The sequence below is a fragment of the Labrus mixtus genome, chromosome 23, assembly GCF_963584025.1.
Source record: "Labrus mixtus chromosome 23, fLabMix1.1, whole genome shotgun sequence".
Classification (NCBI taxonomy): domain Eukaryota; kingdom Metazoa; phylum Chordata; class Actinopteri; order Labriformes; family Labridae; genus Labrus; species Labrus mixtus.
In genome coordinates, this window is record NC_083634.1 from 9,284,537 (window position 1) to 9,309,064 (window position 24,528).

Here is a 24,528-nt window from a genome sequence, read left to right on the forward strand (position 1 = left end):
GTTTTTCTCTTGATTGATTCATCCAAGTTCAAAAATTGAGATTAAACTCTTGTGGATCCAGAAAGTTTAGATTTTACGAACAACAGCTGATTTTTTTTAAGTTAATATGCAACAAAAAAAAGTTAAAATTCCATTAAAGTAATGAGTTTGTTTAAAAAAAAAATGAAGATACCCTTCCCTGTATTGATTATAATCAAGATTGGAAATTAGGCCAGATGGAGATTGGAAACCAATTCCCTGAAAGACCCTAATATTCTGATGTTTGAATATTCAGGAGTATTTTAAAAGATTTTTGTTTGGTAAAAGAGATAATAGGGACCAACATAAACTTGTATTTATTTGGCCTATTAAACATTCAAAAGAATACTGTCAGGTTGATACAGCACATTATGGGTTGTTTAGACAATAGAGATGTTACTTTTTGTCTAACTTCCTCTTTTCAAACATATAACTCAAGTATGTTGCTTCTGTGGAGGTTTAACGTTTGAGTGGTGATCTAGGCTACAGTTGAATTGGATGTGTGTCCGTGCCACAACAACACACTCAGGTATGTGGAAGTAGAGGAATCAACGTGCAAAGTTCGTTATAATAACCCATTGCCTCGTAATACAGCATGCATTGTTTTCAGGCATTTCGGTGTTGCTGTGAGACTATGCCGTGGTTTTATTTTGAAAAACGCACGAGTCTCGATATTGTGTGTAGTTTGACACCTGGACAGATGCGTAGGGAATCTCCTGTCACAGGCAAATAAGAACCTGTCGAGCTGCCAAGTTTTGCATAGCCTGACAACCGTTTTCTCTCTTTTTTTTTCTCTCAGCACCCTCTGTCGTTCCTCAGTGTGTCTTTCTGCTGCGCTGTTTTGTGCGCCGTTTACGCACACGCCCCCCCCCCCCCCATGTGTTTGTGTTTTTGGCGCAGCGCTGCGCTTTGACGCTCCAGCGCGCTCTAAGAGAAAAGCTTTACGTTAGAGCGCTCATGTATAAGGGCAGCTCGGGGAAGGACAAAGTAAAAAGTATTTCTGAGATCCTTCGCTGTTACCATCAAGAGAGCAACAGCTTGTTTGTACAACTCGTGGATATTTGTATCTTTTTAAACCTGTTTAACTTGGCAATCAGAATAATATTCCCACGGGACTTTGTGAATGGCATCATATTAAATACAGGTTTTCTCGTCGTCTTCTGAGGAAATCCTTAAACTATTTGTTTTGATGAGGCAACTTAGCAACACAACAGACCCATTAGCTACGCCCTTTCTGTGACGTCTATGAAGAGGTATGTGAGATGTTTTACTCACTGGCACACAGACAGAAATAGCATGCTCAATGAGGTTGTCAGTGAAGGCATCACGCCTCGTTCAGCCTCCGCAGATAGACTCACAAGGAAACAACTGAAGAAGGTGGAAATAAAGTGAAGCGTCACATTGTTTCTAGATGAGCAGTCAGTGTGCAGTGAAGGTTTCTAATCAGCAGAGGGGGCTACACACATCACCTGATCGCTTGATCGATATGAATTCAATTACGCTTGTGCATTACAACACACACAAGCTCAGACAAACAAGCCTGTGGAGCAGCTGTAATTACACTAAGCTCAGCAGCAGTCAACCACAGGCTTTACAGTGTCTGACTGCAGTCTGTGGGGATGATGACAACGTGCAAATCTGTTAGTTAATGTTGCCCAACAAACACCTTGTAAATGTTGTTTTGACGTTTTGTAAAAACTGTAAAGTATGGAAGCCCATGAGTGTAAAAACTAAAACTACCATTCATATTTTTTATTTATTAAGTCTTATTCCTGATGTAGGCTGATTATGTCAGATTTTGATTTGTTAGGTCTTAGGTTTGACTGGACATTTATAAGAGGTACTTAGGAAGTCTTGACTTGGTATTTAAACTTATTGAATTAGGTCTTGTAATGATGAAGTATTTTGGGGATTTTTGATTAGGGAGTCTTAATGAATATATTCCAAATAATTTTGTTCAAAAATAATTATTAGTTTTGACTTAAAATCGTTTTTTTTAATCTTTCTTGTCTAAAAATAATTCCTCCATGGTCATCGTTTTGACATTCAACAGTAAAAAAAAATATATATATATATATATAAGAAGTGAACGTATGGCTTTGGTTGGTCAGTGAACTAGCATTTTGAAGCCTTGTTTGGCTGTCACCATCTTTTTTGGGGGGTGAGGGGGGGGGGGCAGATGTATGGACTAAAGGTTTGGTTTGTGTAATTGGGAATAACGTGTTATACAGTAACAATCTCTGCCATGAAACCTTAGAGACTAAGAGGGCATATTCTTGCAAGTGTACATGTATGCTATGCTTCCATACTACAGAGTTTGTTTAGTAAATATAGCTCATAAACTCAAGCTGAGAGACTGATTTCTGAGTAGACAGGAAGCTGATGGTTTCACTTTTGTTACTTGTAGTCTGGTAGTCTATATTGCTTTTATATGAATCCCAACCTTGTGGTAATTAGGATTATTTCACCGGTAATAACGCACAGAAGAAAGTTTTTTCGATGCGCTTTTAGTAGTCCATTTTCTGAACATTGTAGTTTCACCACAGCAGACCCACGTCATTAACCTCCGACGCATTTAATGACGCCACCTAGTGGAAATGTGGTCGGATTGTCAGAGCAACGAGATCGCCTTTCCCTAAGTCCTTTATGAATACTCCTAACATCTTTCCCCTTCTGGCCATTAGAAGGAACACCGTTCTTATTGGCTCCACTTTTCCAACTACTCCCACAAGTCTTTTTTAATCAATGTTTTAGATTTGCTACCTCACTTTCTAAGTCATTACCTCACTTGGTTTTTCAAAATGTAAACTTCCTAATATTTGCCTTAGTATGCCATCATTTTGACTTATTTAATACAAAATATTACTTAGTATTCTAATTTAAAGTCTTTTTTTTTTTTCTTCCACTTTTGGCAGGAATGTGCTTCCATAGGATTGGGTTCACTGACAGAGGGTGCCATTATAACACAGCTTTCTTCCCACCTCAACCATAGCAAAGCAGCCAAGGTTGCCAGACAAGAATACACACCCAGTCTCTCTTCATGTGTAGCGTTTACAGCTCAGTGAAACTCACACTCCACAAAGAACAAGTGGAGACACTGAATGTGCACACATCCTGCTAAAGTACACATCAAATATATAGGGTGAGATTATAGGTGATTTAACATTCAATTCAACTTGGCAGATTTAGTGTAGAGTGTGCATAAGAGGCTTTTTAGTGTAGCTTAACCTTTCATGTTGTGCAGTTTGATACTTCAAAACCACAACATGCCACGAGTAAGAAACCCGGAAGTAATGTGATGTGACACATTGGGGGTGGGTTCGGCGTCGTGTGTGTGTGTGTGGAGGAGAGAGAGAGAGAGAGAGAGAGAGAGAGAGAGAGAGAGAGAGAGAGAGAGAGAGAGAGAGAGTAGTACTCCAATCGGCACTCTGGGGAAGAAACATCCAATTCCCCGGCTTGTCATCTGATTTGGTCTTTCCCATTTGGGAATATTGAACCGCGTTGGCCACTTAGGACACTTTACATCCCAAGGAAACTTTTCAAGATCCTCTCCTCAACCTGTTGCGTTTGAGTCACCGGATAAAAAAAAAAAATGGTATTAACGCCGCGAACATCCCCCTGAGTTCATTCAGAAGCGGTGACAGGTCGCCTTCAGGCTCGGATGCGACACAGAGGAGGTTCAGTCGAGGCACACGGTGTCCTTTAAACAGAGGAGAAAGTGGACAGGAGGAGCTGTGGGAGGAATACAAAGTACACTGCTGAAAGAAATGACAAGAATGAGCCGAGCAGCCGGTGTGTCGCGTCACAACTGAGGAAGACTGAGGAAGACAGTGTTGCCTTCCGAGGTCTTGCTGTACTCCACTCGAAGAAAGGATTCAGAGAAATACAGTTTCATAGTGTTCGGACACTTCGACGGGACAGAAGATGACTGTCAAGCTGGACTTCGAGGAGTGTTTGAAAGACTCTCCGCGATTCAGGTAAGAGTTTCACCTGTCGTGTAGGAAGTAACTAACGACTTCCAGCTGAAAAAGACTTTTGTTTTAAAAAATAAAAAAAATGTTTATTTCCTTTTTTTGAGCTGGAATAAATCGTTCAAAAAGCAACATGTGGGGCACTTTAATGTAGACTGAAGTCTGAAGGTTTATGTTTCATTAAATCAATTTTAGTTGCTTCAAAAACAGCAGAACAACGACTTTCTGTCCGTGTTGAAACATTCATCAGTGTTTCTGGGTCTGAGGTCAAACCATGTCATGTCACTGTTAGTTTTAGGGTCACTGAGGGGGATTCATGCAGGCCTGCAGAGCTAAAAAAAAAAAAAAACCCACATATCTAGATGTCTGCATTTTGATATGTCGTCCAACTACAGGAAGTTCAGAACTGCCATAGGAATTCAATATAGCCTACAATGTTATAGTTAGTTGCTTAAATTAGGCTCCCGCTTCTGTTAGATATTTGAAAAACACTTTATTGACACCATGCACACTTACAGTTGAATAGAGCTCATATAGGCCTTAAACCTAAATTGAGCCTCTCAGGTTATAAAGTGCTCTGTCAGAGTAGTGAGACAGAGTCCACAATCATTTTTCTTTCAACACGCAGTCAACATGTGGTGTACTAATCAAAAGGGAAGTGTCTCTAAATTGGTTTTGCAAGCAGCTGAGAGAGAGGCTGGCAGAACTTGGGTGTGCCCCGGACAGTTTTTGGCCTCCTGCCTGAGTCACAGCCGCCGGTATCGTCCCCACCAGCTGATTTGGCGTGTTTCAAATCCCTCAGCCTCCCTCTTTTTTTCTCCCCCTCTCTTGTGAGTGCGCGAGGCCTGTGCAGTGGTGGAAAGTTTGAGTAGTGGCAGATACAGCGCAGAGGTCTTGTGCCAGGAAGGAAAGAGGGAGAGGGAAGGAAAGAAGCGAGGGAGGGACAAGTCATTATAAACGCAGTGAAACAGAGAAGACAAAGAAGGAGAACAGAAGACGAGGAGAAACTGCTTTGGGCCTTAAAAATGGACAGCAGGAGAGCACAAGAAGTGAAGCCAAAAGATTTGAAGCCCCCCCCCCCCCCTGCTGACTGGCTGCAGCACAGGTCATAAACCCCGCCTCCTCCATGTTAACAGATGGAACAAGGAGCAAACTTTAAAATGAAAGATTAGAATCAAATAGAATCCACCAGAAAGTTATTATAAGATATTATCTGGAGATTTCACCATGAGCGAGTGGGAGGGGCTGTGGCGTTTATATCCTGTGACTGCTGCACGGTGCATATAGAGTGTCTGCATGTGACCGCTGTGATATCTGTGCATGTGATTAAACTGCTGCGTAGCGTTTTCTGTTCGCCAGTATGTTCTTATCTTTTGTTGATATTGTGATTATGCTGAACGACGCGTAGCATTGATATAAAGACAAATATTCGAATTATAGCGTTGTATAGTTGACTCTGTTACTTCGTTTGACACTTCCGCGTTTTTTTATTTTTTACGTCACATCTTGACTCTGGAGACACCCCCCCCCCCCCTCCCATCTGACAGCGATAGGAAGTTGATAGTGAGTCAGTGTAATTTGCTATGTCACTCACATTCTACAATTGAACTGAGTCTCAATAGTTAAACGGGCGCTACTCCCGTATATGGACCAAGAAAATCTGGCGTTTACGTTGCAGACAAAAACGCAGCACATAAAAGGAAGTCTTGCAAAATGTCAGTACCTGTTGCTCAGGACTTTTGGCTTCAAATTGATACAACAGGAGGATATGTAGATTTGTTGTTCATATTTCTATACACTCTATGATATAAGCAGAACAGCCGATAAGAACAACAAGGAAAACAGAAGAGAAGAAGAGAAAGACGAGCTCGGGACAGCCACTCAAAATGTGCTGCCTCCTGTTGCTTGGTAACAGTGAGGTGGGAGGGTAACAGGAAGTGAGGCGAGATGCTGAGGTGATCAACAGGAGAGACAGGAAGTGGGTTGTCTGTGGGGAGAACCACGGCGGAAACTCAGCTTCAGCTCTGTCTTCGTTTTTTCTCTCTGGCCCTCTGTCGCATGCATCAGAAACACATGAAATTAATTCAGATGAAAATGAAGAGAAAACATCTGTTTAATGAAAGAAATATGTTAGCTTCCTCTGCTGTGGCCTCCTGTTGATGTTTCCCAACCTCTCTTGTCATTTGGTCGTATTTCAAGAGGACATGACCTCAGACACAAACAAACACCACAAACACAAACAGTAACTGTCTGTTCAGGCCCTCCTCTCTACTCTCTCTCCGCTCAGTCTTGCCTCCTTTTTTTTTGTGTCTTCCTCCCTCTCTTACTGCCTCTCTGTATCTCTGTACTGTTGGTGGAAGGCAGCGGAAACCACGCGTTTGAACTGTTAGCGTGAACAGACACGAAAGATGCTGCTAGGCCGAAAACCAACAAACTAGCCGTGCACAGGACTTCTTTGTTCATATGTGTATGAGACAAAGTTGAGGGGGGTCGGCTCTTGGCCTCAGAACAAAGTGTATTAATACATTACTGAGCAACAAGTATGCTGGTGTTTGCTTTTACAGCCTCAATACGGGCAAGAAGGCCCATTCTGCAAGCTCACTGTTACAGTGCACCTAAGCTCTTGTCAGATGTTGTTTTGGTCATGATGCTCAAGATCTCAGGCTCCCAAAAGTAGCTGAAAACACAAAAAAAAAATGGACAATATTTAATGTGGGGTAAAAATCCTTTATTAAAGAATCAAAACATCAGAAACATATAACTTGCTACGTGGTATTTATGTATGTTATTTAAAGCTTTGGGAAATATGTTATGGAGATAAGTCATGGTCAAATGTGAATGTATAAAATAATTCATGCATGAAAAGCTCAAACGTTTTTAAAAAGTGTAATTTGTGTGTTTCAGAGCTGAAATCGAGGTCGTTCAAAGTGATGTGAGTGAACTTGAGACACGATTAGAAAAGGTGAGAGACATGCATCTACATCTACACACACGTTCATAAAACCACACTGAGCTGCTTTACTTTCAAAAATGATTCCTCCACATGCACACACACACATATTCACATGCACACACACATACATTCACATGCACACACACATACATTCAAATGCACACACACATATATTCAAATGCACACACACATATATTCACATGCACACACACATATATTCACATGCACACACACATACATTCACATGCACACACACACAAACACACATATTCAAATGCACACACACATATTCACATGCACACACACACATATTCACATGCACACACACATACATTCACACGCACACACACATAAACACATATATTCAAATGCACACACACACATACATTCACATGCACACACACATACATTCACATGCACACACACATATTCACATGCACACACACACACACATTCAAATGCACACACACATATATTCAAATGCACACACACACATATTCACATGCACACACACACACACACACACATTCAAATGCACACACACATATATTCACATGCACACACACATATATTCACATGCACACACATATATTCACATGCACACACACATATATTCACATGCACACACACACACACACATTCAAATGCACACACACATATATTCACATGCACACACACACATATATTCACATGCACACACATATATTCACATGCACACACATATATTCACATGCACACACAGGGACCCGTGTCATGTGAAGAAGAGGTGAAGTGAGAGGCTGGCAGTGGTGGTTGAGGTTATTTTTTTACCTGACAGCAAGCAGGAAGTAGCAGCAGGTTCTGCTTCCCCATCCTATTGTCCTGAAACCTGATGTTCGTTCTGCTTTGATACAATAATGGATATTTTCTTATTGGGCGTTTGTGATTCAGATCTATTCATCGCTCAGAGTGGTCACATGTTGCTTTTCTGTTCCTTCATGATTCCCAGCAAACGTCAAAATGCGGTCACTCTCTATGGTCTTTTAAAATAACATGGAAATTTAGCAGAAATCTTACAATCTGAGTTAAAACTGGTTTATTTAACTTTCCCTGTAAAGCACTGCGTGTAGCAGCAGGGAGATGAAGGGATTTAGAAAATCTTGACTAACTGGGTTTAAGGCCCTTAGCTCACTTTCCCCTCGAGCTCAAACAAATGTTTCTCTGTTGCTTCTCAAATAGCTGTCTGAAAAAACTTAATAGTTTAAATGTCTCTGTTTAGGACTACTGGACATTTTTATCGAGTAATTGAAGTGACCCCTTGCTATGATAGCATGCTACATGACACAATACTTCAAGTTGTTCAGTTTATATATTTAGTTGCATTTATTTCCGTATTTGAGATGATGAGAATTTTAAAGCTGCACCGATCAATATGTCTTAACAGTAGATGATTTCGCTTGTTGGGAACCCGCAGACAATGATCACAGACTCTGCAGTATGCAAAACTTTAAAAGTAGAAGTAGAAGTAGAACTTGTTTCTTCTCATTATTAAGACTTAACAGCACACTACTCCAGCTTTTAGGTTCACTTTCACTGTTTGTCTTTTGTCTAATCTCCAATTCAAAACTGTCCAGATAAAACCCCACTCTAGGCTAATGTTGGCTAGCAAGCTTTGTTTGCAGATAGCCGACTTAAAGTAGACATTTAGCGGCTAATAAGACAAAAACTTCTGTCAGGAGTTGATGTATAACAAAAACAGAGCAAAGAAATCAACATTTTGGACTTTAATCTCTTGTATTTTCAGTAATATGATTCAAAAGTAACGATAATGTTTCTCCATAACGACTGAATGCTAAAAGGCAACTGTTAGCTTAGTCATGTGTACGCTAACACATCTCCAGTAGGCTAAAAAGCATCTTTTACTTTGAAGTACTTCTAAAAAAAAGTCTTACTCTTGTGTTGTGTACAGTTACATGTATACAACATTTGTGTTTATGTAAAAAATAAATGATTGGTTATATCAGACCTAGATATAAAACAGCCTAACCCGTAAGTTCCAGTACGGTTCTGGCTACAGTTCATTTTAATGAACTCCAGACAGCGTTTAACAGAAGCTGGAGGCTTTATTCAGCATGCTCGATTAGAGAACGTCCGACTCTGGCTGTTTTATTGCCCTAATGTGAGGACGCCTGGAATAACTCCTCATTATGTTTAATTATTCACACTGGTTATAACCGGCCGTTAGTCACTTCGAGTGTGCCTCCTTGAGTATCCAGGAGGAATCTGACTGCATGTCTTTGTCATCCAGCTCGTGAAACAATGCCAGTCCATGCTGGAGGCGGGCAGACTCTACTGCCAGACGAGCAAGAGCTTCGTCAACGGCCTGCGGGAGCTTGGACAGAACTGCTCCGGGGACAACATGATGGAGGTGAGAGTGGGAAAGTGGTAAATGTGATCATGTGACGATTATTTATAGGCTCCTGTTGAAATGTTTGCACCCATGGATTTAACTTTACATCTGGAAGCTACTACATTCATTTGACTCATTTGTAAGCTGCAGTCTGACTTATAATTCAGAATCTGACAGCTCATCCTTTGGGATTTAAGGTCCACAGTTAATGTCCACTTAGGGATTCCACAGAGTGCATATGGGTGCTAGTAAAAATATGCAGTCGGCTCATTAAAAAAAAAAGAAGTCTGACATTATTTGGTATTTATGGTCCACAATGTTAGTATTTTGGTTCACTTTCACCTATCTATTCAGGGTAACAACCCCCTACACACACACATACACACACAAACTACAAAAGCCCATTGTTCACTGCTACAACGGGCTAGCAAACATTTTTAGCAACCAGCTAGTTTACATTCAGAAGCCAAAGAGCCGAATAATTTAATCAGTGATTTAAGGGAACAAGAGCCAAAACAAAACAGCAAAAAAAATGACTTTTATTTCGGAAGTGGCCAGAAAAACAAGACAATAAAGGATTTTCCTTCATAACTTCAGTCTGATGTCTGATGTCTGTGTCCTGCAGGAGTGTTTGGAGAAGTTTTCCAAGAAGCTGTCTATCATCTTGGAGGCACAGGGGGTGAGTCTGTCTGCCTGTCTGTCTATCTGTCTACCTTTGACTTACTGTTTTTACACCACAATCTTAATTCACAGTCATGCCACTTATCAGGTGCAGTGTGTTTAAAAAACAAGGCTGCAGACTGCTTGTCAGACTCTTTGACATTTAACAGACGTCTGTGCTCGCTCTGATAGATCTGTCTCTCTTTTTTCACCTTGTAGGAAGTGATTGAGACCACACAGAAGTCAGTCAAAACGAAGCTGCAGAACTTTGTCAAAGAGTGAGTGAGCTGTTTCCGTGGCCTTTACTGTTTGTTTCATTGAATCTGTCTCAGTGTTTTTTTCTCCCTGGTATTATCCCTACAGTCTACAGTCTTCAGGCTGAGTCACTCCCCTGCTTTCTGCCCGTATTAAGCCCATGAACAAAAAACCATTAGAGGCTTGTGATCCTTAATTTTCTTTCCCCGTGTAGCTTGTCTTGCGTTCTTACTCTCATGAATGAGAATAATGTGAGCGATTACAAGAGAGAGGATTTCTCAAAGCATGTGACAGCAGTGATAAGATGGATTTTTAGCCACTGAGACATTCTGAATGTGGTTATTAAGTTGCTAAAAAGTGTGCACGGAAGATAATACTGTTTTCTTAAGCTGGATTTAACAATATAATTCTACAAAATGAACACATACAAATACATAAAAAATGACACAACAACAAGTATATTTACTGTGCGCCCAACCAACAGTGCTGTAGTTAAAATGTTACATAATTAGGGTTGACCGATATGGAATTTTTGAGGCTGATAACGATATTGATATTGGGTAGAGAAAATAATTAGATACATATATATCGGCCGATACCAGGAGGTCACTCAACTGTAAAGTAACTGTGCATGTACACGCAACACCGCTTGACAATCTGGAGAGTGATAATGCTTGTTGTTAAACCATAGAGCGCCCTCTGCTGGGGAAGGAGAACTGCTAGTGTAATACAGTCAAGCTCAAATGAAATGCTATTTGTGTTACACTAGTAAACTAAACTAAATTATTCTAGAAATATATTTTGTGCGATAAAATTAGCCGATACTGACAGTCCCTTTTATGAGCTAATATCGGCCCTTATTATCGGCTGGCCGATATTAATCTATCGGACTCTAGTCATAAAATTACATATAAAGTAATGTTCACACAAAATTGAAACAGCAAAGAAAATACAGATAGGAAATAGGAACTTGCTTCAAATTATTTAATGCACATTAATCTGCAGTTCAATAATGTAGAAAATATTTCCAAACTTTTAACAACAAACTGGTATTTCCTTCTAAACTAGCTGATAAAACGGACGCTATTTGTAATGCATCCCCCAGTATCTGTCTTTAGCCTTTCCCTTACTTATCTGTCAAAAGAAGGTTAAATGCTTAAGGTATTAGTAATTTCATGCCTCTTTTTTTTACATCCTGCTTTTCAGAGATGTTCGTCGTTTCAAAGATGTGCGTAAGGAGTTTGAGCGTGGCAGTGAATGCCTGGAGGGGGCGCTAGTGAAGAACGCTCAGGCCCCGCGAGGTAAACCACACGAACAGGAGGAGGCGAGCAACGCTCTGCTAAATGCACGCAGGACGTTTCGTTCTGAGGCACTGGATTACGTCCTCGAGGTAAGAAAAGGGCAAGGTTTAGTAAAGAATCTTTTTTTTTTTTCAAACGTCTTATTACTTAAAGTAGCCTTCTTTTTTATTCTGAGCTATTTTCAGATCTCTAGATGTAAAGAAAACTACAACCTGCTCTATTTTTAGCTTTCTATAAATCTGACATGATCTGCATCTTAACTTTCATTTCATTGCACAGGATGTTAGTAGTGTTTCTATTTTTGGGCCTGGTCTGGTGCTGTTCTTTGTTCTTATTGGTTTATTTTCTATACTCTCTTTGTGTGTCCTCTGAGTAATTAGAAAAGTTATTTGTACTTGACTGTTGGTTGTTGCTGTTAATGTGTCCCTGTTACCCGTATGTTATTCCTGCATGCAAGACAATAAGTCAAAGAAGGTCAAAGATTTTGCAGCACGCTAAACGATATGGTCAAAACGTTTCAAAGCCCTGGAGAGAGAAACATGCAGGGAAAACCAGTCTCAAAACCAGTGAACCCAGCTATCTGAACCAGCCTGGAAACGACAGAACGTCTGATTACTGTTGTGCCTCTGCTGTTTTGAATGATAACAGGTTTGCCTTAGGGCTTCTCTCCAGACTCGTGGTTGTGGCTCCCGCAGGTTGGCCAGTGGCCCGTGAGGTTTTCTTTTTGGAAACTCAGGGGTTGTGGAGGCATGAGGGCTGTCTCTGACCACTGCTTCTTTTTGTTTCAGATTAATGTCATTGAGGCGAAGAAGAAAACAGACATTGTGATGGCAGTGAGTTCATGTTGACCTACTTTGAGTTTATTTTGTTTCTTTTGTTAATTGTGGCGTCTACATCATTAAAAGTGTATTTAAAATGGATTAGCTTGTTTATAAAGTTAATAAGAACCTGCTCTAAATGTTCTCTCATACTTTATATCAGATGTTGTCCCTGATGGAGGCCCAGGCCCAGTTCTTCCATCACAGCCATCAGTCTCTGTCTGAGCTGGACGAGTATCGACGCAAGCTGAATGATGAGGTAACTGCTGCTTGTTAGTGGCTGATTGATCTTATTTACTTTGTTAGAAATGTACGGGCGGGCGGCCCGGGTTCACATCCCACCTGTGGCCTCTTTCCCGCATGTCGTTCCCCACTCTCTCTCTCCCTGATTTCCGACTCTATCCACTGATCTATCTCTCCATTGAAGGCATAAAAAGCCCAAAATAATAAATCTTTAAGAAATGTATTTGCACTCCAAATCATGTGAAATACAAACACTGCTACCGCTGACTGAAATGGTATAAGTGCAAATTGTGGCTAAACAAATAACAGTTGGTCTGGATGAAGACACTTAGCTTGACATTAGCTTTGTGACAGTGCGCTGTATAAGTCTAAGAAAGTAAATATAGAAGCCTATCGATGTAGAAGAATTTAAAAATATACTTCTTAATTTTTTGCTGACAGTTATTGTAATGCTAGATGTCAAATTAATAACCACTCTCAAGTCTGTAATGTAACCAAAACTGACATTTTATTAGCTTAGCTTAGCTAAGAGACTGAAAACTGGAGGGAACAGCAAACCTAGCATTATTCAGAGTTTTACAGATATACCAGTTACGGATTATTTAAAGTAAGAAGAGCTACTAGTGTCTTTTTTTAACATTTTGGAAAAGAGCAGGATACATTATTCAGCTGTTTGCAGTCTTTAAGCTAGGCTAGGCTTGTCACCTCCTAGCGCTGGTAGCATGGTTAGCTTGCGGACTTGAGAGAGCTATTGATCAACAGATAAACATATTTCCAAATATGTTTGACTCATCTAACAACAATATTTAGATTATGTTGTCAACTGCTTACATTACTTTTAAAACCTGAGACAGTAGGTTTTTTTTTTTTTTTTTATGAAAGAAGCAAGTTTATAACATTTAACTAATATAAACTTAAAAGTTCAAAGGTCAAGACATCAAGCTGCTATTCCAAACAAAGACCGTGTTTGATGAAATTCTAAGTTTGTCATGTCATTGTTGATGGCATTTTTTTGGGCATTTTAAAGAACTGTCGCTCATGTCAGCTGAAAATTTGATACAGGAAGTCTTAACCTTTAATACAAAGTTATGGGGCGCTGGTGGCGCAGTGGTTAGTGCGCGAGCCCCATATATGGAGACTGTCGTCTCAAGCGGGCGGCCCGGGTTCACATCCCACCTGTGGCTTCCTTCCTGCATGTCATTCCCCACTCTCTCTCTCCCTGATTTCCAACTCTATCCACTGATCTATCTCTCCACTGAAGGCATAAAAAGCCCAAAATGATAAATCTTTAAATCTTTAATACAAAGTTATATTAATTCTATAGGACCATATTCCTCACACCCTGTGGAGATTTGAATTATTGTAAGCACATAGAAGGCCTAAGTATTGTTGGAATTGACTGCTAAACATCATATGAGCATCAAGAAATGAAATAATGGCGCTGGAGGAATGAAAAAGTACGTTTTGGTACACTTTTTTTTCTCTATTGAGAAAGGTATGATTGTTATTCCCTCCCCTCCAGAAAGTCCTCAATGAAAAAAAAAGTTTTTTAAAGGGGAAGCCGACATTGACAACCTAGCTCATTTGGGAAAAGAGAAGTAACATAAAGAACAAGCTGTTCTTGGTAAAGTACAGTAGTTCGGTACGGTTAGGACAGACGAATAAAAGGACCCAAAATGTTGTTTGTTTTTTAAAAATTGCGTCATGAGTTCTTGGCTTCAGAGCAGAGGAGTTACAAGATTGACAGGAAATCTGAGAGACGACAGGAAACATTTCAAATGGCTCAGTGTGTGTGTGTGTGTGTGTGTGTGTGTGTGTGTGTGTGTGTGTGTGTGTGTGTGTGTGTGTGTGTGTGTGTGTGTGTGTGTGTGTGTGTGTGTGTGTGTGTGTGTGTGTGTGTGTGTGTGTGTGTGTGTGTGTGTGTGTGTGTGTGTGTGTGTGTGTGTGTGTGTGTGTGTGTGTGTGTGTGTGTGTGTGTGTGTGTGTGTGTGTGTGTGTGTGTGTGTGTGTGTGTTGGTCCGTAGCTGTCAAGACTGGTGAAACTCTTCTGAAGCGTTAACTTGAACATCAGCAGTAATATTTTAGTCCGTTTTTTAAAACAGGAAATTAATTTGTCAGCGTTCACTTGCCAAATCAAACCACGACACGGCTCTTCCTGTTTCAACAGGAAGGAAGAGAAGAAGCCAAAGGGAAGGACAGAATAAGCGATACAAACAGACTCCCCGTTAGAAAAAAAACATCAATGTTGTTCCTCAGTTTGGCACAGGATGTAGGAAGAGGTTCAACTCGTGTTTCCTGAAGAGCAAACGACCCTGAACTTGTACACCTCTCTCTACTTCTAAGTCAATGTGTCAGAGATGAATCAATCAGGAAACATAGGACTGTTTTTCTAAAACTTTTCCATTAGCTGTGGTGGTAGGAGAGTTGCAGAAAGTCTTCATTTCTAAAACTCTTCTAATTTTAACAATGAGCTTGTTTTTAGTTTTGTTTCAGTATCAAGATTTCTTAACCTTTTACATGATAACAGATCTGTCAAAATAAGAGTCTAGAAGAGCTTAAACATGTTTGTAATTAGCCTGCTGGTGTCTCATTAGGCTAAACACTTCCTGCTTCTCTTAACTTGAGTAAAATAACTTGAGGAAATGTTTCTTTGGCAACAACGGTTGTTACCATTCATGCTAATGAAGCATCTTGAACTTTAGTAAAAGCATCAACTAAAGAATCCAAAAGGTTCAAAGATCATAGGCCTACAAAAAGTTCTGTACAACTGTTGATGTTTGTATCCCAAAGAAAAAGTTATTAGAGACACAGGACACAATAATAATCTGTATAAACATCAGTAGTTGTGTCTAAACTAACCTCTGTATGTATTTCTTTTCTGGCAGCACACACAGTTTGTCCTGAACTCTGCTCGGGAGAAAAGAGACATGGAGCAAAGACATGCTGCAATCAAGAAGAAGGTCAAATATCCACCCAAATCAACATTTAATGTCACATTATAAACTTCTAAGAGATCAATCGTATAACCCACAATGAAAGAAAAGCTGCTGTCCACAGTCATTTTTGGTTACACAACGTGACGTCTTTAATATCTGCAGGATGTGTCCTACGATGACTCCATCATGGATTTTAACGCTGACGCAGCTAACGGGATCGCCATGGAGGGATACCTCTATAAGAGAGCCAGCAACGCCTTCAAGACGTGGAGCAGGTACAATTTTACCCATTCTCCGTTTTCGCTTACCTTTCCTTACTTTACCTTATGCCTGTTTGTGTTTCTTTCTTAAACCCAGGCGTTGGTTTTCAATTCAAAAAAATCAGCTGGTGTATCAGAAGAAATTCAAGGTATGTTTGAAATAGATTTAGCTTCCCCCCCCCCCCCCCCATAAAATCCTATTTAAAGACCAAACAAACAACGCAAAGCTCTCTGAAAAATGACATGAACGTGCATCATAACATGCACTGTTTTGCATCTCTTCTCAGGAGCAGCCCACGGTTGTGGTGGAGGACTTGCGCCTGTGCACAGTCAAGCCCAGCAGTGAAAACGAAAGACGATTCTGTTTTGAAGTGGTCTCCCCGTCAAAGTATGTGTGACATGCTAGAGAGAGGGGATAGGGCGGTCATGCAGAAGAAGAGGGAAGACAGTTTATGAGAAAATGTCTATGTTAATTTTGAGTGGGTGTTTTTGTCTGTGTGTGTGTGTTTGTTTTTGTGTAGGTGTTGTTTGTTGCAGGCAGACTCAGACAGGCAGCAGCAGGCATGGATCAGTGCCGTCCAAAACAGCATCGCCTCGGCCTTTCAGGAGCACAGAGAGGACCCCCACAGCCCGGTGAGACACACACACACACACACACACACACACACACACACACAGATAATTCTCACACATTATCTTCTATATTATTCATGTTTCAGTGGAAGTGTAATCAGAGGAGATTCAGGAGAACCTGCCCATTGTGTGTCTCCTCATTTCTCTGCTTTGGTGTGTGTACGTGAATGTGTGCATGGTTTTTCAGAGACAGCGTTGCAGCTCGATGTCGGTGGGCACTTTGGGAGGAGGCGGGGGTGGAGGCGGAGGAGGTGTGGATCAGGAGAACACAGGCTGCAAGGCGTTGGAGGAGGTTCAGGTGATCCCAGGGAACAAGCAGTGCTGCGACTGCGGGGAGCCCGGTCCTGATTGGGCCTCCATCAACCTGGGCATCACTCTTTGTATCATCTGCTCTGGGATACACAGGTACACACACACACACACACACAAGCTGAAAAACACACACTTGGCTTGAAGCATTAGCTTTAATGTTTTTCTCCTCTAACAGGAGCTTGGGAGTCCATTTCTCCAAAGTGCGATCCCTCACTCTGGACTCCTGGGAGCCTGAGCTCATTAAGGTATTTAACCTGTTAACTGCAGAAGCTGCACAACCTTGTTATTACAAAAACAAAGAGCTCCACTGGGTGTACCGATTACGCAATGCATTATATAAAAGGCAACTTAAAATGAATTCTCCAAAATAAATAAAGCCCCAAACTAGTTCCTATTGTTCCTATTTCCTTGTTTCTTTTAGTTGATGTGCGAATTGGGAAACACGGTGATCAACAGGATCTACGAGGCCAGGATTGATGAGATCACCATCAAGAAGCCCCATCCCTCCAGTCCCAGGTACGAACAGTCGACAACAACAGACATTAGTCTTAGTGTTTTGGAATCATAGCTGGATGACAAGATGGATATGCATTGTTATATGCCTCCATCATAGTTGACATGGTCCCAGTGGAAGTGACTCATCAATTACATGTAGCCATGCCATAAAGCATGCACTAATTTACCATTATGTGGACCATCAGTTACAAAATGAACATTATGTTGTTTGGGAGGAGACTGAAAACAAGCCATTTAGACCATAAATTAACAAGGAAACGTGTAATAACTACATACATGAAGTTTCAAGTAGTCTGATCTTCTCATCTGGTTTCACACAATTAGAGTCAGTTAGTCGCCCTCTGCTGGCCTTTCAAAATATTGCAGATTTACAGCACTCCTGCATTGGCTTCTCTTTTGAAACTATGAAGCTACGTACACTTCTCATTCACAGTCTTTATTAAAAGCTGTTGTAAAAAGTTGTATGTGGCTGTGGGGACCCGGATGATGTCATCAACGGTATCTTAGAATCACACTGAATAGTTTCTTCATACTTAAACAAGGGCATGGAGTCAGGAAGAAAGAAAACATGGTCCAACAAAAAAGATGCTCTTGGTTGGAAATGTTTCTAGAGGAGGACCCATAATAAAGAGAAAACATCTGGATATGTCTGCAATTATTCTGTTAGTGTCCCTAACAGGCCTCCTTAACACCCATCTCTCCAAACACTCGCATGAACAGTGTGTTGTTAGACATCCACAGAGAATAGTGTCTGACCCGACCCACATTCTTCACTCTGAGTTTCATCTCTGGGAGAAGAGTCAGGGTCCTTAACACCAGGCTTTAAGTGCTATAAACATTCATTTGTGCCGATGTCCATTCAAACTCTGAATAAGAGGTAATGTAGGATGTGCCATGGGGCCGTGAAATATGTAAACATGTCTCTGCTGAACGTAGAAGTTTACCATTTCTATGATTATTTCTTACATCTAATCCTATACTAATGCATAAACTTTTCATATATTTTCAACAGATGAAAGTATGATACGTTGAAACACACTCTTCATCGCCTCCTGCTGTTGTCATGATGGCATTGCATAGGCTGTAATTCTGCCTCTGGGGGTTATATGTGTACATACATTGAACCCTGGAACAGTGACTGGATGTGTTCCTCCTCCACTAAAGTCTAGGAGAGCTTCTTTGTGTGGACATGTTTTAGAAACATTTAACCCTCGATGACATCTATGAAGTTTTTACAGATGATTTCATTTGTCACTTTCTACTCTCTCTCTCGACTTCCTCTTCTCTCCTCCGTGTTGTGTCACAGCAGACAGGAAGTTTGACAGGTACTAAGTACAGATGGTTATCATCGTGACTAAAGCGCCCTCCGGAAACTCGCTGTGAGGCTGCATCCTTTTGTGCAGCGTGAGCTTCAGTCTCGTCTTGCATGGGCCTCCACATTTCGATAGATTGATGTTTTTTAAAGTCGTAAAATGCGTGTGTGAAGTAATTAAACAGTTGAGAAAAGAGTTCTTTTAAGGCCTGAAAGAGCGCTTGTTATCTAAATTTACGAGTTCATTAAGAGACGCTGAGTGCCTCAGGGGCGTGTGTTAGCATTTTTGTGTCACAGCTGCACAAGCAAGCTGTTGAGTCAAACTGAGCACAAGTGAAGCCAGCATGTCGGCTCCTTTTGTTCTGTATGTTTTCCTGTTTAATGAGTGACGACGAGTGATGAATTAACACAAATTCCCTCCACTTTTCTTTTTCTTTCTTTCTTTCTTTCTTTCTTTTCTGTCCCTTTTTAGAGGAGACAAGGAATCTTGGATCCGTTCAAAGTACGTGGAAAAGAAGTTCATCCAGAAGCTGCCTGAGACTGGCAAGAACCCCCTGCTGAGGCGGTCCAGTGGGAGGAGGAACCGAGCGACCACACAGGACCGCACCGTGCAGAGGCCGCCACTCAAACCCAAACCGAACCGAGCCACTCTGCCTCGACTCACAGGTAAACACTACTGAGACGCAGAGATCAGGAATGTGGGCTTTTTTAAAATCTCGTCGTCCAGATAATCACTCACATTTTTCCTGCTGATGTCAGCTAAATATAAACACAGACACACTACTCTTGGTGATCCAGCAGAAGTTGTGAAGCCAAAGGTCTTGTCAGCTGTTTTTGAAGTGTGTATGAGTTATAGCAGTGAGAGGGATAATCCAGTAATTGTGTGTTTCTTGTTTCCTCTCTTCAGGGTTGAGCCCCAGTGACATCGTCCAAAAGAACAACACAGGTATTCACAAAGGTGAGAGAAAACACACTCCTGTGTCCACATGTGAAACTGTAACCATAAACAAGTCTGAAAAATGTGTCTAACGTGGATTTTCAGAATACAACAATGTGATAAAACGACATTATATCTGTTAAATGAGACCATTCAGGATACAAAGTGTCAAATCGACCCCTCTCTTTTTTCTTCAGATGAAGACGAGGAAGAGGAGGATCTGAGCGGCCTTCACCCCGGGGCTTTGCTGTATCGCTCGGCGGCTCTGCAGAACTTCCCCGTCATGGCCGACGCTTTGGCCCACGGAGCCAACGTCAACTGGGTCAATGTTGCCGAGGAGTCCAGCACGCCGCTCATACAGGCCGTCTCAGCTGTGAGGAGATCTTTTTTTCTATTCACCTTTTTTAATGTGACGTTTTTACCGACGTAACAGAAATGAATGGCTAGATTACAAAATGAACTATGGCAAATATTTAAGGACCCAAGAGGATGAATCCTAACACCATCTCTATTTGTCAATCGCTCTTCTGAAACCTGTGTCAGGCCAAAATCTTCCTTTATACACAAACAGCAACAAACCCATTTGTACCATACACATAAACGAGGGTTATTATCGGACACCAAATAAATCTCCCAATAGCATTACACTCTGCTTGTAATGTCGTTGTTCACAAACTATGCAGTCATTTGTAAATGTCAAATGTTCTTGTTTGTCTACCTCCAGAATGCTCTGGCTGCCTGCGAGTTCCTGCTGCAGAACGGGGCGAACGTCAACCAGGTGGACAGCAACGGGAGGGGACCACTTCACCATGCCACCATCCTCGGTCACACTGGGTAGGACAAACACACACACACACACACACACACACACACACACACTCACTAACACCAACATAGATATCGTTTTATTTTTCTAATTTTGGCACTTGTCTGAATACCTCTGAAACTTCAAGAGAAGGATAGAAACCTTTGGAGGCCATTACATTTCAAGTAAAGCACTTTGTCCTCACAGTGAAAAATCTGTCCTCTTACCAAAAAGTTAATATCTTTCCATGGCCCTCACAATTATAGCTCTGCAGACACACACACACACACACACTCCAATTTTATCAAATGCCTGCTCATCGACAAAAAAAAAGTTGCGAACAAAAGGTAAATGAAAAGAGGGGATGTTTCTTTAAAAGGCCATCACCATCACAACCTTCACACCACGTAGTTCTAAAGATATAAATCTGGCCAATGAGAACGACTGATCAGAAACCACAAACTAGATCACACAAGAAGATACACAAACAAGTGCAAACTAAATTACTTTTAACTAAATTACTTGGTGACAAAGGGTTGGGTTCTCATGCAGAATTGCCGGGTCAGGAAATATAAAGTCAAGTACAAGTTACAAACACACTCAAAGAAAATCTACTTAAGCCTTCGGGCACGGCGCCCAGAGCCATTAAGCAGCTAAACAGATCCACTCTGTCTCCTCTAATGACAGTGCAGTGTTTGTACTGGAGCATTTCAGCACAAGGGGAGTGAGGAATTGTGACAAAACACAGAAGAGTCCCAAAATTAGGAATTTTTCCCGCTCGACTTCAAGGCTTAACTTTAAGCTTCTTTGTGCAGCTTCTTAAGTTGTTTGCTGTAGATTTAAAGCAGTAAGTAATCTTTTTTTCTAATGGGCCCAGGTCTGACTCACGGAAAGGAAGAAAACAGATAACATGCAGACCATTATTTCACTGAGTCCTACCTGTACTACTATCAGAAAGTCCAGGCAGAGTTCGGATCTTATCTCGCCCCGTCCAGGATCAGATTGCAGACTTCCTTGGAGCACAAGTGTGCACAAGTGTGCAGCGTAACCTTGTTTACAGTCCCATCAGAACAAGGATTCATTATTGTTATGTATGTATGTATGTGTGTATGTATTGTTATTGTTTAGAGTCTTATTTTGAACTAAAAGAACTCAAAATCAACCTAAAGGAGGAGCAAATCTAGGAAGAAAACTCCCCTTTATTTTTACAGTAATGGTCTTTGAGATGCAATTTTCACTCACGCTGGAACAACATCATACTCCTATAGATGTGTTCTCACTACTTACTGGGTTGTAAATCACATATTTCACAACAATACAACGTTTTATTGATGCTTTGGACTATAAAACGATACCAGCTGATATCACAAAGTCGGCAACAGTAACTAAGGAAAGGAGCGGTAACTAACGTTAACGTGCTGTGGGGAAATTCAGAATGGAAGCACATGTTCAAGATGATGATTTGGATCAGGACTTTCACTTTGAATCACTGTTATTCGGTCATTACTCATCAAGTCAAAACATCAATATATCGTGACTACACCAATGAAAAGATAGATTCCACAACAATTGCAAAAAGACAGAAAGAAATCTCCATGTCCTAGAAACATTTATTCCCTCGTTCCTTTGCTTAAACCAAGAGAAAGTTCCTGACTTCCTGAAATCAGCTTGCAGTGGAATCTTGTGTTTTCCTAGCTGTCAATCGATCTTGTTTTTTTCATGCTGTATGTGTGCCTTGCCTCAGTTTACTCACATACTCTGTCTCTCTTCATCAAACCTTTTGTTGTCCCAGGCTGGTTTGTCTCTTCTTGAAGCGAGGCGCCGACTACAACGCCAGAGACAAGAACCAGAAAGACCCCATTACTATCGCCGTGGACAACGCCAACGCCGACATCGTCACTTTGTGAGTATTTCAGACTGAGTAAACCTCTTCAGGGATCATAAGTCTACAAAAAGCAGCTTTCCTCATTGACCTTCTCTCTTTCAGGCTCCGGATCGCCAAGATGAATAAGGAGATGAGGGAGATGGACGGAGCGTTTGGCCAATCAGGTCAAACAGGGGGTCAGGGATCCGGGGTGTTATTGGGCGGCACTGGAGGGGGGCTGGCCCATACGAGGAAGAGCCTCCAGGCTATAAAGAATCATATCAGTGGCTGGGCTCTGGGGGGGCAGAATGATTAGTGACATAGAAAATCATCCCAAGACAAGAGACTGATGGTTTGGTTTTTTTTTTAAAAGCGAAATGGGGAAAAGATGTTTGGTAACGTGGTTAAGCATCAGGAATAGCTGCTTTTTGTGATGTTTGTCTGCAGCATCTGCGGAGAGATAATCCCGGCCTTCCACGTGTCAGTCAGGGAAACGTGCGTCATCCTTTTCGAGGATTAGTGGAGACTGCCGTTGAGAGCATTTGAGCCAAGTCTTGTAAACTTCAGAAGCACCAGGGTACCACAGCGTAAAAGATGATCGCTGAACAGATTTCTGGATCAATATCTTGAAAACAAAAAAAAGGGACCATATGTGAAGGACATTCTTTATCGCACTTTGAATTACAAACGCACATCATGCTGCACTTTGAAACCCACATAATCTCCACTTCCCTTGTAATTATAAAGCGCTACATGTGGGATATTGTTAAACTGAGGTTTAAGAAAACGTCTATATAAAAGACCTTTTTAGGGCTGTTTTTGTACATATTGGGTATTTTATATAAACAGTTTGTACAGTGTTCTGGTTTTTTTTTATGGTCTTTTCAGTCCAGTTATGTAAGATAAACTCAACATTGAGTTTGGTTCTCGAGGACGTTTTTCTCCAGCTATTCTGTGAATAGTGACTCAGTTTGAACTCTGTTACACTCTGGGTGTTATGTGAAAGATTCCATGTTTTTGTGTATTTATAAGAACCTCATGCTGTCAGTCAGGTCCAGGAGCCCTTGAGCTCGAGGTTAGCTGTGGGGTTTTTGTTTGCGTTTGTCTCCTTTTTTAAAGCTGCAAAATCCATTCTTTCATGACCGTCCTTTGAGTAGATGACAAAGCTGGTGTGTGCTTGGTTTACATTTCGCTCATGAAGGAATGGAAACATGTGATGCTTTTTTTTTTTTTTTTTTGTCTGCTCCGAACAACTGCTGGTCAGTATTTGACTTGCTGTGCTTTTCTCATTGTGTCTGTCTTCTTTGCCTTCTGCCATGCCGAGACGTCCGGCTGGTCTCATCTGCTTGTGCAGTGTGCCACCTACTGCAAACTCAGAGGTAAAGTGCATGTGCATGCCTTTATGCCTGTGTGTGTGTTCATTCGAGTTGCATGCTTCTCGCTTTAAGGGCTACAACTTTAAATGTGTTTCGGGGGAAATAGTAGGTGGAATTGTTTTTTCAGCCGTTTAAATTGTCCTCTCTTAAAAATGCTGTAGCCTTTGGGGACAGATGTTTGGATTTAAGCGCAGATGTGTGTCATAAAAATCAGAGGATGTGCTTGGAAAGAAAGCAAAGAATTCAAATCGAGAGATGACGATGATTTGAAAGTGTGCTTTTAAGTTTTTTTTTAAGGCTTCTTCTCGTCTTTCTCTTTCAGGTGATGAAACCTACCACGACATCTTCCGAGACTTTTCACACATGGCCTCAAACAACCCCGAGAAACTCAAACGCCGCAGTGCAGACCCCAAAACTTAGTCATCCCCGCCGCTGTTCACATCCCCGTCTTTCAAACACACACACACATATCTAGACAAAAATGTAACCACAGGCATGCACACACACACACACACACACACACACGCAGACACAAACACACATGGTCATCCCTGGCCACCTGCCACATGTTCAGTCATCGCTCAGCTGGTGGTGACTTCAGAGAGGACGATCCCTCCAAACAGTGAATTCTTTGTGCAAACACGACAGAGCAGAACAATCGCGTCTGAGGGGGAAAAGTTTCATGAGAGCAGCATGAGGCGTCTTTATGAGCAGCAGAGGGTCACTCCAACCCTCTGCCAACATTTCTTAATTAAATCTTAACTTTTTTTTTTTTTTTTTTTAAGCCAAAAGGGCATTTTTTATGTTTCTCTCATTTCTATGTTGAATTGTCACATGAAAGAGAAGTGAATATGGACATAACATCTGAATCTTTGCATCACTTATGTCCATTTTTTTTTTTTGACAGTTTGTTTTGTTATAAATAAACATCAAAAACACGACAACTTTCAGTGTTTGAAAATCTTTTGA

General features: G+C 41.1%; 1 protein-coding gene across 1 annotated transcript; it reads left to right on the forward strand.

Annotated features, from left to right (window-relative positions):
• Nucleotides 1-3,411: 3,411 nt before the first annotated feature.
• acap1 (ArfGAP with coiled-coil, ankyrin repeat and PH domains 1) lies at nucleotides 3,412-24,193 on the forward strand. Its single transcript, XM_061031783.1, has 23 exons — nucleotides 3,412-3,995; nucleotides 6,894-6,951; nucleotides 9,230-9,349; nucleotides 9,957-10,010; nucleotides 10,211-10,269; nucleotides 11,453-11,636; nucleotides 12,336-12,380; nucleotides 12,529-12,624; nucleotides 15,494-15,568; nucleotides 15,707-15,819; nucleotides 15,902-15,953; nucleotides 16,092-16,192; nucleotides 16,326-16,437; nucleotides 16,625-16,842; nucleotides 16,925-16,994; nucleotides 17,171-17,265; nucleotides 19,050-19,243; nucleotides 19,485-19,535; nucleotides 19,712-19,887; nucleotides 20,239-20,348; nucleotides 22,112-22,222; nucleotides 22,307-22,368; nucleotides 23,882-24,193. The coding sequence occupies exons 1-23, from the start codon at nucleotides 3,943-3,945 to the stop codon at nucleotides 23,977-23,979; spliced, it is 2,307 nt and encodes a 768-aa protein (XP_060887766.1). The 5' UTR covers nucleotides 3,412-3,942; the 3' UTR covers nucleotides 23,980-24,193.
• Nucleotides 24,194-24,528: the final 335 nt, after the last annotated feature.